This window comes from Caloenas nicobarica, chromosome 10 (assembly GCF_036013445.1).
Source record: "Caloenas nicobarica isolate bCalNic1 chromosome 10, bCalNic1.hap1, whole genome shotgun sequence".
Classification (NCBI taxonomy): Eukaryota; Metazoa; Chordata; class Aves; order Columbiformes; family Columbidae; genus Caloenas; species Caloenas nicobarica.
The window spans coordinates 20799836-20814310 of NC_088254.1; the positions used below are offsets into that span (position 1 = coordinate 20799836).

Here is a 14475-nt window from a genome sequence, read left to right on the forward strand (position 1 = left end):
ATCGGGCCTCCACTGGCTGCGGTCCCCATTGTGGGGATGACAGCAGGATGGTGGCCTGGCCCGGTGGCACAGGGCAAATGGGGACAAGGCGCATCAAGTGGCTTTTTGATCTGGCCGTGGCCGTGGGCTGGGGTTTTCTTGTTTGTTTTGGTTTGTGGTTGGGTTGTGTGGGGTTTTTTTCTCTCAAATGCGGGAACTGTTTGTAAATTGCTGAGAACTTGGCGAGGATCAGCAGCAGAGGGATTTGAGGCATCTCAGCTGGTTTTCTCTTCCGCTCCATCCTGGCTGGGATGGCACGGGCAGCCCAAATCCTGCCCCACGGATGGAAACCAGCACCCGGGTCTGGGTTTGCTCTGCCCTGGTCCCTGCAGGGCTCTCAGCAGCGCCGTGGTCACAAATGGGAGCTCCACGTTCTCCAACCATCCCCAGAGCTGGTGCTGAGGGCCAAGAACCTTCAACAGGGCTGGTGGCATCTCATGAGAGCATCTCATCTGGTTACAGAGCTCTGCTGACAGAGAAGACCTCTGCACGCCCAGCATCGCTACACAACCCTGCTGCTCTCTCCCTTCCTTCCCTTTTTGCACCCTCTGCGTTTCCAAGCTTTGCCACATCCTCAAAAACCCCGTTTTGGCTCAAACGAGCCTCTGATGAACACAAGCACTTGCCACCCTGTTGGGTCTGGGCTGGGGCTTGGAGACAAGCCTGGAGGAGAAGGTAGCAGGGAGGGTGACAGATGGTTCCCAGGTCCCAGAAAGCCCCCAGTGCATCCAGCACCCGAAGCCCAGGAGATGTTTTCCTTCACCCCCATCTCCTCTCCTCCTCCCAGGACCCTGTTGTGGCCATGATCTCCCTGGGGAGCGCTGGGCCGCGTGGGAACCCGCTCCCACGTACGGCTCTGAAACGGAGCTGCAGCTGAAAAAGCATCCAGCGTTGACGTGGATCTCCTGTCAGGAGGTATTTTCCTTCAGAAAAGAGGGGGGGAAAAAGAAAAACAAAACAAACCCAAGAGTAATAAAAAACACAGGGATTTTTTTATAGCTTTCCTTTTAATTCCAGGATACAACAACGATTTTCCATTGGAGCAGAGAGGAGGTGGGATGCTGCACACCTTCAGAGCACGGGCAGAGTAAATATAACCCATGTTTGCGTCTCTTTGGTATCTGTCCTCCACAGAAGCCACAAAGCTCTGCGTGGGGTTGGCTCACGATCCCACGTCTGGTAGGACATCGCACGGTGCAGGCAGGGGCAGGCAGCAGCTGCCTGCAGCCTTTGCAGGGTCTAGTGTCACCTCCAAGGTCCAACGGGACACGTCCCCAAACCTGGGCATGGCTCTGGGGAGGAGGAGAGGAGCCCAAGGGAGCGGTGGGTGCAGAGCCGAGGACATCCCAACATGGGACGGGGACCACCTGTGTTGGTTGGACTGGATGATCTTCAGGGTCTCTTCCAACCAAAACGATTCTATGTCGCGACGTCGTGGTCGCGCCTCGGCAGCCGCAGGAGGAAGGTCTGCAGGGAACCGCTGCGCGGGAAACCTGCCCGCTCCTTCTTGAACCTCCAGGTCTCCTCCTCCACAGAGTAGAGGAGCGTCAGCATCTTGTTGACGGTGTAGACGGTGTCACCCCTGATGATGGCGGTGAAGAGGGCCCCTTTGCTGTTCACAAACTGCCCAGGCAGGGCCGTCCACTGCCGCGACGTCAGGTTGAAGCAGTCGATGACGCAACGCAAGAAGTCATCGGAGGGGCCGTTGCGCATGATGTAGAGATTGTCGCGGTGGGCCACCATGCAGTGCCCATAGCTCTGGTGCCGCTTGAGCTCGGTGACGGGAAGCCACTCGTCTCTCTGGGTCTCATACTCATAGATGACAGTGGTGTCTAGGGGCTTCCACAAGCAAACGAAGATCTGCCCCATGGCTTGGGCACAGGGTGCCGCCGCGCTCGGCTGTGGCAGGTCAGAGACGAACGTCCAGGTGCTGGAGGCCACGTCGTACCTCTCCACGGACTTCAGGGAGATCTTCTCGTACTCCCCACCGATGGCGTAGAGATAGCCCTCGTGGCCCACCAGCCTGACATCGTAGCGCAGCTGGTGAGGGCTGGGGAACTCGCTCCAGGCGTTGGCATCAGCGTCGTAGCAGAAGCTGCTCTCCACCACCTGTTTGCTGGCCCCGTAGACACCGCCCACAATGTAGATCTTGTTATCCATGGTCGCCATGCCGGCTAGGAACGTGCTGGCGCTCAGCGGCAGGCAGGAGAGGGTCCTCCACGTGTTGGTCTCCTCGTCCAGGTAGCAGATGGTCCTGGAGAGGTCCTCCAGGAACTCAAAGGTGGGCGTGTGGGCTCCCACAGCCACGAAGGTGCTGGGCAGGAGGGTCTCCACGTAGGCCAGAAGGTCACCAGACAAGCAGTCCAGGTCCTCCTCCAGCTCGGCGTAGCTGTCCCTGATGTAGAGCGCGGCGCAGTGGAAGAGGTCCAGGAGCCCGAATATGGCGGCGGCTTGGTAGAGCAGGATGCAGTTGTCCGAGTTGATGGAGTGGATCAAGTACTTGGCCAAGGGCTTGACCTGCAGGAAGGCGGCGCACTCCACCGCCTGGAAGGTCTCCTCGCCGCTCAGGACGGGCCTCTCGCCCGCCAGCACCCGCAGCATGGCCAGGAACCCGGCGGCGCTCAGCTCCCCCAGCCCCAGCTCCTCCTGCGTGCTCTCCCGCATGCCTGAGCGGAACAGGGCACGGAAATACTCACTGCTCTCCACCAGCAAGGTCTTCTCCACCCAGAAGGACTGCTCCTCCACCCAGATACGCATCCGTTCCGGGGACCCTGCTCGGGAGCCTTCCTCCTCTGGAGTCATCCTCGGCAGCTCGTGGGGCGTGGGGCAGCCCCCGATGCTCCTTCGTGCCCCGGCACAGCCCCCTCCGGCCTCCGCCACCCCTCGGTGCCTTCACCGAGCTGCCCAGCGGCCGCCACGCTGCTGCCGTGTCCTATAAATACCTCGGGCTAAAGATATCCCAGCGCGTCACCGGGGCCCTGCAGAGGCGGCCGCCAGCGCAGCTGCCCACCCGAAACCCGGGCAGAGCCCCGGGGTCACCGGTCGGAGCAGGTCACAGCAGGGATCGTGGAGTCATCGAATCATTTTGGTTAGAAGAGACTCTCAAGATCATCAAGTCCAACCGTTCCCCCACCCCTGGCACTGCCCCATGTCCCCGAGAACCTCATGTCCATCTGTCCAACCCTCCAGGGATGGTGACTCCAGCACTGCCCTGGGCAGCCTGTTCCAATGCCCCACAGCCCTTTGGGGAAGAAATTGTTCCCCAGATCCAACCTCAACCTCCCCGACGCAACTTGAGGCTGTTTCCTCTGGTCCTGGCGCTTGTTCCTGGGGAGCAGAGCCCGACCCCCCCTGGCTCCAAGCTCCTTTCAGGCAGGTCAGAGATCAGAAGGTCTCCCCTCAGCCCCTGTTCTCCAGCTGAACCCCCAGCTCCCTCAGCCGCTCCCATCACACTTGTGCTCCAGCCCCTTCCCCAGCTCCGTTCCCTTCTCTCAACTCGCTCCAGCACCCCAAGGGCTTTCTTGGTGTGAGATGCCCGGTTCTATCATGGCTCATGCTGGGATGCCCCAGGGGTAACAGGTTTCGCACTCCCTGCCCTTCATTTGGGGATCCCACGTCAAGAAAAACGAGGTGCAGCAAACCTTTTCCCTCTGAAAACGTCCCTTCCAGCCACAGGGCTCACCCTGTTCCCCCTAACGCGCGGCCATGGGCAGAGACGCCCCTCCAGGACTCATGGAGAGGCTGATGGTGATGAAAAGTGTTATTTGTAGCACATTGCTCACTTCTGTGCTGTTCGCAGGTTTTTCTGGCTAGAAATCCCATTTACCCTGTGCCATGGGGTGCCAAGGAGGACCAGCAACATTCCCCCCAATTGCCCCCATCACCACCTGCAGCCGTTCTTTATTTTTCAATGCCTGATTTAAGCCAAGCAGCATAACGATGCATCATTTAATCCACCTGGCCAAAGCGCTCTTTTCTCCTCCCTCCTTACACCCTCATCCCAGCAGCTGGGAGCTCCTGGGGCACAGTGTGATGGCAAAGCCATTGCCCTGGGGTTGTGTTCCCCCCCAAAAAATCTCAATTTAGGGGAGAAGGTGAAAGCTTTGCGCTTTTGTTACTGTCATTGACCCTGATGGGTGTCTGACTTAAAATAGCACATGTCGCTCTGGTTGCTTTTAAGCACCCTTGATCCAAAGGGGGTTGGGGAGTCCCAAGGGGGGCTCTGTGTCCCATAGGGGAGTGATCCCCATCCCCTCCATCCTCCTCATCCTCCCCATTCTCCCCGTCCCTGGGGCTTGCAGGGACTTCCACACTCCCAGACTATTTTGGGAGGGTTTAAAAATATCCTCGCTGCGCTGACGGGCAATAATCCCAGCGGCGCAGCCGCCCCACGGGGCCCGGAGCAGCTTTCGCCCCCCAGCCCCGAGTCTGGCCCCCCCCAGCACCCCTGGGGGCCGGCCCAGGGGCCGGATCCTGCGGTCCCGGGCGCTGAGCCCCATCCCAAACGGCTGCGATTGCCATGACAACTCTGACTTCAGCCTCCGCCACCTCCTCGGGCTCCCAGCCCGCTGGGTGCTGGCTGATGGCTGGGTGCAGGCAGCAGCGGTGAGTGCTCCCCCTGCTCCCCTTTCCCCACTCTGGATCGTGCCTTTTGGGGGGAAAAAGAGGAAAAAGAGTTTATTTTTTTTTCCCCGCCCCCCCCGCAAAGCCTCTGCCTACAGCAGAAGGTGTCTGTGCTTAAATGCATCCGAAGGTGCCGGGTGGGCAGGAGGGCGGCTGCGCTGCCCGCGGGAGGTGTGATGAGTGTGCCAGCCTCAGCCGGGGCAGCGGGACCGGGCTTTGCTCGCGGGGGGCTCGGCGAGGGGCCAGGACATGGCGAGGTGGTCGCCGAGCGCAGGTACGGGGGGTTTTGAGGCTGGGGGTCCCGGGGATTTCGGGAGGCCGGTGTGTGCCGTGTTGGGGGCACCGTCCTCGGGGCGGGCAGCGTGTCCAGCACGGCACGGCAGCTTTCCCTACAAGGAGTTTGGCCGGGAACCGAGCGGGGGGAGCCACGCTTGCCCCCACCTGCCTCATCCATCGGCAGCCACGGGGGTCTCGGCGAGGACCGTGTCCCCTCCGTCGGGGGGGGGTTGAGGTGGGAGGTTGCATTTCTCTTTCTGGGATGCAAAGGGTGGGTGGAGGGATGCGGGATTCCCTGTTTTTGCTTTGGGGGGGTGCTGGCCTGGGGGGCGCATCCTCACTGGTGTGGGCTGGTGATGGAGAACGTGTCCCCCCCTTTTTCCCCCCAGCTGGGGCACCCCGTGAGCTGGATGATGACGGGGTCCCCATGTCCCCACCCGGGCAGTGAGAGGGGCCCGATCCGGCGTAACACCCCCCCTATGTCCCCCCCGTTCTCTCCCGCAGGACAGAGGATGTCCTCGATGTTCGGCAAACCCCGAGCCGGCGGCGAGCGGCCCCCCCAGAGCCCCCTCGCCGAGTGCAACGTGGCCATCCTGGGGTGCCGGGGGGCCGGCAAGTCAGGTGAGACAGGTCACTCGCCACCACGGGGGTGGCAGGGGAACGAGGGGGGTGCTGGGGGGCCTGTGCCAGGGGGACACCCACCTCACTTGCCTCTTTCACCTCCTGCAGCCCTGACTGTGAAGTTTCTAACCAAAAGGTTCATAAGCGAATATGATCCCAACTTGGGTAAGATGCTTTTTCCACGTTTTTTTTCCCCCCCAATTCACCCCCATGAGCTTCCACGGAGCATCCTTCCCATCGCCCGCATTTCCCACAAATATGGCATTTAAGGGGAAAAAAAAACCCAACACTCCAAATTACATGAAAAACAACGGAAGGGCTGGATTTGACCCAAACCCGCCTGTAAAAACAGAGGCGAAAGCAGCGCTCTCCCCGCAGGCACGTCCCATGGGGGAATGTTGGCTCCTCGCATCGCCCCAAAGAACCTGAACGCTGAATTTTTGGGGGTTCCTTGGGGAGCATCTCATGCCTCCTGCTCAATCCCGGAGGCGTCGGGCTGGGGGAGCGAGCGGGGGCTGCAGAGCCCTGGGGGCTGCGCTTTGCAACGAGCAGTTCTGGGCATTTTTTTTTCCACTCGTTTGAGTAATTAATAACTGTTTTCCTAGGCCTGACTCCAGGGCATGGGGAGGGATCGTAAATGATTTATCGGGGACATTCGGGAGATGTGGACCTTGTCCAGAAACCGACTCCAGCCCCTCATAACTCGACGACTCCTAGGATAGAAGGATAAATCCTTTCCTCCTCCAATCTTTTCTGGGAATGTTTTTTCATCTTCTCATGTCAAAACCTTTCCGAAACACATCTGTTAGGGCTCGCTGAGAGAAAGAAGCTTTCTGCCAGGGGAATGGCTCCTTCCCAAAGCAGGGGGTGCTTCTTTTGTGTGATTGATTAGGAAACAGCCCCGGTGTCGAGCCCCCCGCTCACTTTATCTCACCGGGTCATGGCACTGAGATAAGGGCCGAGTCCCCGGGCACAGCGATGGAGGCACCAGGCGTCTTTCCCTCCCTCCTTCTCCCGTGGGAGCCCACGCTTGGGGCAGTTCGGGGGAGAAGTGGTGGATGCCCCATCCCTGGAGACATCCCAGGCCAGGCTGGACGGGGCTCTGAGCAACCTGAGCTGGTGCAGATGTCCCTGCTCGTGGCAGGGGGGGCACTGGGGGAGCTGGGAAGGGCCCTTCAACCCAAACTATTCTGTGATTCTATGAAATAACTGCTGCCAGCCCGGCTTGCCCGCCCCCAGCCCCCCACAATAACATTGTGTCAGGAAGGAGCGAGGTGGAGGATGCTCCTCATCAGGGATGAGATTTTCCCACGGTGTCCCAAGCATCCAGCTTGGCTTTGGAGAAGCTGGAACACCCCAGCCCATCCTCCCAACCTCTCCTTGCAGAGGACACCTACGCCTCGGAGGAGCTGGTGGACCAGCAGCCCGTCCTGCTGAAGGTGATGGACACCGCCGACCAGGTGAGGCACCAGGGACACCAAACACCTGGTGTGACGTGGCTGGACCGGGGCTCAGCTGCTCCTCTCGTCCCCAGGACGGCCCCGGGAACTGCGAGCGGTACCTGCACTGGGCCAGTGCCTTCCTCGTTGTCTACAGCATCGACAATCGGAAAAGTTTCGAGGGCTGTCAGCGCTACCTGGAGATCCTTGCCCGGCACATGAGGGGCTGCCAGCGCCGCAGCCCCGTGCTGCTGTTGGGCAACAAGCTGGACATGGAGCAGTACAGGTACCGGGTGTGGGGCCAGAGCTCACAGATCACCCCCCATCCCCCCGGCTGGGGGGCAAAACGTAAATCTGATTTTCTTTTTATGGTTATTAGAGTTGAGAGAAGGGAACGGAGCTGGGGAAGGGGCTGGAGCACAAGTGCGATGGGAGCGGCTGAGGGAGCTGGGGGTTCAGCTGGAGAACAGGAGCTGAGGGGAGACCTTCTGATCTCTGACCTGCCTGGAAGGAGCTTGGAGCCAGGGGGGGTCGGGCTCTGCTCCCCGGGAACAAGCGCCAGGACCAGAGGAAACGGCCTCAAGTTGCGCCAGGGGAGGTTGAGGTTGGGTCTGGGGAACAATTTCTTCCCGCAAGGGCTGTGGGGCATTGGAACAGGCTGCCCAGGGCAGTGCTGGAGTCACCGTCCCTGGAGGGGTTGGACAGACGGAGATGAGGTTCTCAGGGACATGGGGCAGTGCCAGGGGTGGGGTAACGGTTGGATGTGATGACCTTGAGGGTCTCTTCCAACCAAAATGATTCTGTGACTCCATTTCCACCCCTGTCAGTATTCGCCACATCCATCCACACCTCTGAGGTTTCTGCTCTCCTGCCCAGGGGTTGATGTGTTTATTTTCAGCCCATTGGTATTTTCAGTGGGGTGTTTTTTGGTTGCGTATTAAGGCAGTGTCACCGTCCCTGGGCAGGGCTGGAGCTGACTCCAGCTCCCTGCTCCCCCCGGGATGTGCCCTGTCCCTGCAACCCTGTCACCCCCTGTCCCTGCTGCCAGGACTGGATGTCCCCGGTGTGTTTTTCTGGCCTTTTGTGCCGCTCTAGGGCTGTGCTGAGTGTTGGTCCCATGGGTCCTAGAGTCATGTGTGTTGCTGACCCCCCCCTTGCTCCCAGCACGGAACCTTCCCCCTCCCCACGGCAAGGACCTGCCCCAACTCCTTCCCACACGATGCCACCACATCCAGCCCCCCACGTCCCCAGCACACATCCCCGGCACAGGACATTGCACAATTCCCTAGGGATTTGCGTGGCCCATTGCTCTGGGATTTCCAAAAAGGCAAAAAACTCTTTCGGAGCCGTGTCCCCTGCTTGTCCAAGGAGGAAGGACAAGTGTGTGCTGCCCTGATGCTCACCGGGATGCAGGTGTGGGACCATTGCTCCCCCCTGCACCCCTCACTCCCCTTTTCGGGTGGTTGCAGCACCCCAAGGGATGCAGCACCCATCCACTCCGCTCTCTCCAGGCAGGTGCTGGCAGCCGAAGGGATGTCCCTGGCAAGGAGGTTCGGGTGCCTTTTCTACGAGGTGTCTGCATGCCAGGACTTCGCCGGGGTGCAGCACGTGTTCCACGAAGCGGTGCGGGAGCTGCGGCGGCAGGCGGAGGGCGGCCAGTCCGTCCGGCCGCTCTTCATCACCGAGGAGCGTCCCTGCCCGCTGGTGGCCACACCAGTGGCCACGCCGGTGGCCCTGCCCGCCCGCCACGGGCTGGCCAGCTGCACCTTCAACACCCTCTCCACTGTCAACTACAAGGAGATCCCCTCGGTGGCCCAGGCCAAGCTGGTCACCGTCAAGTCCTCGCGGGCTCAGAGCAAGAGGAAAGCTCCCACGCTCACCTTGCTGAAAGGCTTCAAGATATTTTAGCGTGCGTCCCTGTGGGGTGTGGAGGGGGTGATGAGAGACCCCCCATCCCTCCGCGAGGGCTGAGACCAGCCGTGACAGACCCACAGGCACCACAGCGGCTGCTGCTGGATGGTGGCCCCGGTCTCTGCAACCATTTGGGGAGCAGACGGGGTGCCCAGAGTCCGAAATCAGCTGTGGCATCACTCTGCCTGCCCCTGCCCCGGCTCTAGTCCCCCTCGGCCGAGCTGTTTGTGCCCTGTCCTGCCACCGGCGCTGGGGACCAGTGCGGCTCTCTGTGCAAATCCTGGCAGCTCCCGGAGCTGCGGGCACAGCCAGGAGGGCAAGGGTTGTCCCCAGGGCCACCCACCCAGCCTGTGCGCCTGGTGCACAGCGATGGGAGCCCAGGAAGAGGGAATTAATTAATAATTAATCAAGCACAGAGGCACCTGTCTCGTTCATCTGACGGGTCCCCTGACTGAGCAATAAGTAGAAGAAATTTTTTGTTCATTTGACGGGTCCCCTGACTGAGCAATAAGTAGAAGAATTTTTTTTTTTTTTTTTATTAATCCAAAAGAGAAAGGTGCAGATATTGTTTAATCACACTAAAGGCCTCAGGTGTCCCGAAACTGATTCCCACGCATCGAAATCAATCATACCAAAACAGCTGGGTTTTTTAATCACATTATAATTTTCCTTTTCAAAGGCTTTGCAAGGAGAGATGCTTCACTGAGGATACGCTCTGAAAAGCCTTTGTTTAAAAGACTGACGTATTTTTGAAAACGTCTTAAATTATTTTATGGCTTCCACGTGCGCCCAGTGAAGGGCGTGAAGCGAACCCCAAGGCAAACCAGGCTCCCCCTGTGCCCAAGCCAGGGCCAAGGGCTGCGTGTTTGGTTTTATTTGCTTTATCATGTTAAAAGTTCTGCTTCTCCCCGGAGTTGCAGTTATTCTGCAGAGTAAAATATCCACGTGTATATTTGTGTATATATATACATATATATATATATATGACCTTACTGATAGAAAGAGAAATTCAAAATAGGGGATTTCGATCAACCACTTTGGGAAGTATTTTAATAAAGATGATTTCTGAAAACAACAAAAGTGTCTCCGCTTCACTGTGGCTGTTTTCCTGGTGGGAGGGATGGCGCGTTCCCCGGCTGACCAAAGGAAAGGTGTCCCCCTTCACACCTCTCGTCCCGGCTCAATTCCCACCCGTTTGCAGAATCTGAGGGAGAGGGAGAAGCTGGGGCGGGAGAGAAGGATGGAACTGCCAGAAGCAGCGGGTGAAGATCAGGAGCTGAAACAGGTCAGGCATGGGTTTGCCTCGAGTCCAGAGCCGCTGCTGCTGGTACAGCTCTGCTGCTTGCTTTTGTTTTCTCTCTTTCTCCAGGCTAAACTGCATTTTTAAACTTCCATCACTATGACTCCAGACATTCTAATACGTTCCGCAGGGCCTCAAGGGTTTGACGTCAACTGCCGTTATATGGCATCCTCGGATGTCTCGGTGTACAGAGACGTGATGGTCCCGTCCTTCCACTGGACCATCACGTCTCCCGATTTCTGATCTGGGGGCTCTGGTTTCTGTGGTTCGGCCGGGCTGTATTCCTGCACAGGTATCAGGGCTTGCTTGGCCTTCAGCTCGGCCTGCTGGGCGCCTTGCACAGCTTCTTTATACTTGTGGATCTTCCTTTTCCTGCAGGGGAGGAATGAAAAGGAGACGCAGAGTGAAGCAGAGAGCGCAGCCCGCATCTGGGGCAGGTATGGACACTGGCGACGGTTACATCCGTCTTTTCACCCCTCGGCCCTAGGAACAAACCCTGCCAGCTGCACCATATCATGGAAGTGGTCTGAAGTGTCTGAGGACACACAGCCGCGGGGCTTATGCTTGGAGAACGTCGCCCAGCACGCGGCAGTAACACCCAGAAAGCCAAGGTTGAAGTGAGAGCACGGCAGACTTGTAACATTAGCTCGTCTTCTCTCATTTTAAGCTGAAAGCTCTGACCCAGGCATAAGTTTTCTTGCTGTAGAAGACAGCGAGTTGCTCCTCAGCTGCAGGGCTCTTGTGCCGCGTTACAGCCCAGGGGAATGGCATGGGAGTGCAGAGGGGAAAGGCTGGGGAGCTCGGCTCCTGTACTTACAGAATTATTTTGGTTAGAAGAGACCTTCAAGATCAAGTCCAACCGTTACCCCACCCCTGGCACTACCCCATGTCCCTGAGAACCTCATCTCCTCGTCTGTTCAACCCCTCCAGGGATGGTGACTCCACCACTGCCCTGGGCAGACTGTTCCAATGCCTGACAGCACTTTCCGGGAAGAAATAGTTCCCAAGAGCCAATCTAAACCTCCCCTGGTGCAACTTGAGGCCGTTTCCTCTCATTCTATTGCTTGTTACATGGGAGAAGAGACCAACACTCTCCATGCTACAACCTTCTTTCAGAGTTTGTCTTTGCTCTTTTCCCTGTCACTCAGTGCTTGCTACTGCCCCGAGTCTCAGCTGTCCTGCCCAACCCACATGTCTGCCTGGAGGGGGTCTCTGCACACCACCACACACCAAAAGGCCCCTAAATTTTCCTGACTCACCTGTTTCGCACAATGTTAATGACCAGGAGGAGAAGACCCAAAATCATGGCCACAAAGGAAAGCGCAAGGATGGAGTAATTCCACGCTGATGCTGGGGGAGAGCAGAGCAGCAGCGTTAGCAGTGTGACCCACAGAGATCCCCGAGCTCAGGGTGCCACAACCTGGCTGCAGAATGAGGGCAGAAGTGCTGGTGTGTAGCTCAGGACCCCAAGCACCCAGGTCATATTTTTGGGGATAACCTCAGGCTCTGTATCACTCACACAGACCACATCTGCCACACAGGGCTTTTCAACCTTGCCCGAGGCCGAGAGCTGCAGCGTCCCACCACGGGCACCGCTGGAAGGGCCCCTCCGCTCTGCAGCCTCTCTGGCCACTGCCCTCAGGCAGATTTTGCCCTCAAACACCAGCTGGGGTGTGCAGCACGGATGGCAGCAGATGCTCCGTCCTTGATTTTTGTGGCTTTGAAGCTGATCCCTGGGGCAATGACCTGGTTCACATCAATCTGCTCCCTCCACCCTGCCAAAATCAGCGGTTATCCCAGACCTTTGCTCTCTCGGCAGGTTGTGCCTGGAAAGAGGCTGAACCCACTCTGGGAGGAGACGCTATCTCAGCAAAGCCTCATGCTCATCTTCACCCACCACCTGCTCCTTCTGGAGGTGAGACCACAGGGTAAATCACCTCCTCAGGTAATTCCCTCAGGCAACTCTGTTAACGTTAACAGCCAAGGACTGTGTATCTCTACTTAACTCTCAAGCCAGGAATGTCAATGGGACTTACGGTCTTCTGTGCGGAAGAACCAGAGCAGCTGCTCCAGCTCTTCTTGATCGATGCCCAACACAAGGGTCACGTTGCCCGCTATGTGGTCATACACATGTGTGCTGGCAAGGGCGGCAAAGAAGTACCTGTCGTGCTCTGCCTCGGCTGTGGAGGAAAAGAGCAGGAATCATAGAAGCACAGAATTATTTTGGTTGGAAAAGACCCTCAAGATCATCAAGTCCAACTGTTAACCCAACCCTGGCGCTGTCCCATGTCCCTGAGAACCTCATCTACATGTTTGTTCAACCCCTGTAGGGATGGTGACTCCACCACTGCCTTGGGCAGCCTGTTCCAATGCCCCACAGCCCTTTGGGGAAGAAATTGTTCCCAAGATCCAACCTCAACCTCCCCTGGCGCAACTTGAGGCCATTTCCTCTTGTCCTGTTGCTTGTTCCTTGGGAGCAGAGCCCGACCCCCCTGGCTTCAACCTCCTTTCAGGCAGTTGTACGTAGTGAGAAGGTCTCCCCTCAGAAAATTGCAATGGTTATTCTCTGCACTGCTTCTGGCTAGAAATGGCCTTGCCCGTGGCTCCCAGTTTGCCCAGCATGTCTCTCCAAGCAGACGGAAAACAGCTGTGAGGGCACAGCTTTATCTCATGCACCCAGAAGCAGAGACCGTTTCTGGCTCCCACTTCCAGACCCCAGGGCTAGAAAGACCCCAGGACACTGCCTGTGCCTTTCAGCATTCCCCAGCAGCGTGTGTGTGTGTGTGTGTGTGTATGTACCACCGGTCCCCATGTGTGCAGCACTCACCTGCTTTCCCCTCACACACGCTCCTGTTTGCAGCATCCTGCCACTGGGCCTTGAGGCTTCTCATGTTACCAAGAGCGACTCCTTTTCTGTTGGCCACCAGGTAGCCCTGGCTGCTGCCCAGAGGAGAGAGCAGTGAATCTGAGCAGTCCCAGCTCGTGTAGCCAGTGCCGCTGCAAAGATTTGTCTGCACTCTGTCAGCCCCCAGCACGGCGAGGCAGCTCCGCGTGCCATGATTCATCAAAGAATCGCCTTGCCAAGACCAGTCCTGGAAATCTGACTCTGGATTACAGTCCTCCAGCGATAAACTCTCATTCATCGGGCTGGCTTGTAAACACAGCTTGACTTTAGCATTTTTCATCAGAAAAGCTTCAGTGTCTGCAAAGAAACAGCATTATGAGCGCAGTCATCCCCTGAGCACTGGACATGTACACACACACGGAGTGTGTGGATAGGGATGACACCCAGTTCTGGAATTGGGAAATCTGCATGGGGCAAAAGGCATTCAAGAGGCAAACTGCCTCCAGTCAGGCTTCTCCTCATTGCTGGCTTCTCCTTTCCCTGTGGGGACAGACATCTGGATGTCCTGCTCCAGCTGGGTGAACCAGGAACAGTTTCCAGTGTATGTGTTTCTGGGGAACGAGAGGTTTGGGGCTCAGGTCTTTCCAGTTTGGCTGTCTAACCTTCAAGTGTCTGCTGGAACATCTTTCTGCACAGCAGAGATGCAGAAAGTCCAAAGAGATGTTGACATTGGGAAAAAATTCAAATCTCCACATGTCAAGTGTCTTTCTTGGCGTTTAAGAGTTTGCAACAGTGCTGTGGGTGCAACTCCCCCCACAGTTGAGCCAGGCTGCTGCTGGCATGTACTGAGGAAAATGGGCCCATGGAGAGGAAGAAACCATACTGCCAGAAAATTAAGGTATTTAATGTATGCCTTTGCCATAATACTATCTGTATGTGTCTGTCCTCAGCCAGTGAGGTGTTCATAAGGTCACACAACAATGCTGGAAACTCTCACGTGTGTACATCCACCTCCCATGAACCTGCCCTGCAGATAACGTCTTGTGTCAAACCCGCTGAGCCTGGTGTGGGTGAGAGCCCATGAAGAGGCGCAGCCACGTGTGACCTACTTCACCCACGCTATTATCTTCTCAGCCAAGACTCTACCTTGCAGCAGGAAAAATGGGATTATCCAGAAGAACTTCATATTTGCACATGTAGCTGGGATGGATCACACAGTTCTTCAGTGCCCGGACGCCTGGGAAAGAGAGAGAGAGGTGAGAGGTGAGGGACAACCTCGCAGTGTCCTCTGCGAGCTCCCACTGAGTGGTGCCACTGGTTTTATCGGTGGGAGCCCTGAGGTTATACAAGTTATTACTCAGAGGGACTGGAGTGAGCAGGCCAGCAAGTTTCTCTGGTGTCTACAGCAGGGGACAAAAGCA

General features: G+C 57.4%; 3 protein-coding genes across 7 annotated transcripts; 1 reads left to right on the forward strand and 2 right to left on the reverse strand.

Annotated features, from left to right (window-relative positions):
* Positions 1 to 1042: 1042 nt before the first annotated feature.
* KBTBD13 (kelch repeat and BTB domain containing 13) lies at positions 1043 to 2978 on the reverse strand. The gene has a single exon (XM_065642171.1). The coding sequence runs from the start codon at positions 2839 to 2841 to the stop codon at positions 1459 to 1461; it is 1383 nt and encodes a 460-aa protein (XP_065498243.1). The 5' UTR covers positions 2842 to 2978; the 3' UTR covers positions 1043 to 1458.
* A 1323-nt stretch (positions 2979 to 4301) lies between these two features.
* RASL12 (RAS like family 12) lies at positions 4302 to 9979 on the forward strand. Of its 5 annotated transcripts, XM_065642134.1 has the most exons (7): positions 4302 to 4644; positions 4793 to 4936; positions 5443 to 5559; positions 5668 to 5724; positions 6946 to 7019; positions 7094 to 7346; positions 8510 to 9979. In XM_065642134.1, exons 2-7 carry the CDS (start codon positions 4912 to 4914, stop codon positions 8884 to 8886), a joined length of 903 nt encoding a protein of 300 aa, XP_065498206.1. In that variant the 5' UTR covers positions 4302 to 4644; positions 4793 to 4911; the 3' UTR covers positions 8887 to 9979. The 5 variants fall into 5 exon arrangements, with proteins under 5 accessions (XP_065498206.1, XP_065498207.1, XP_065498208.1 ...); XM_065642135.1 differs by lacking the exon at positions 4793 to 4936 and having other exon boundaries at positions 4303 to 4644; XM_065642136.1 differs by lacking the exons at positions 4302 to 4644; positions 4793 to 4936 and adding an exon at positions 5107 to 5173.
* Positions 9980 to 10367: 388 nt separating this feature from the next.
* Positions 10368 to 14240, reverse strand: SLC51B (SLC51 subunit beta). Its single transcript, XM_065642203.1, has 4 exons — positions 14201 to 14240; positions 12246 to 12389; positions 11469 to 11559; positions 10368 to 10581 (listed from the first exon to the last, which is right to left on the reverse strand). The coding sequence occupies exons 1-4, from the start codon at positions 14238 to 14240 to the stop codon at positions 10368 to 10370; spliced, it is 489 nt and encodes a 162-aa protein (XP_065498275.1).
* Positions 14241 to 14475: the final 235 nt, after the last annotated feature.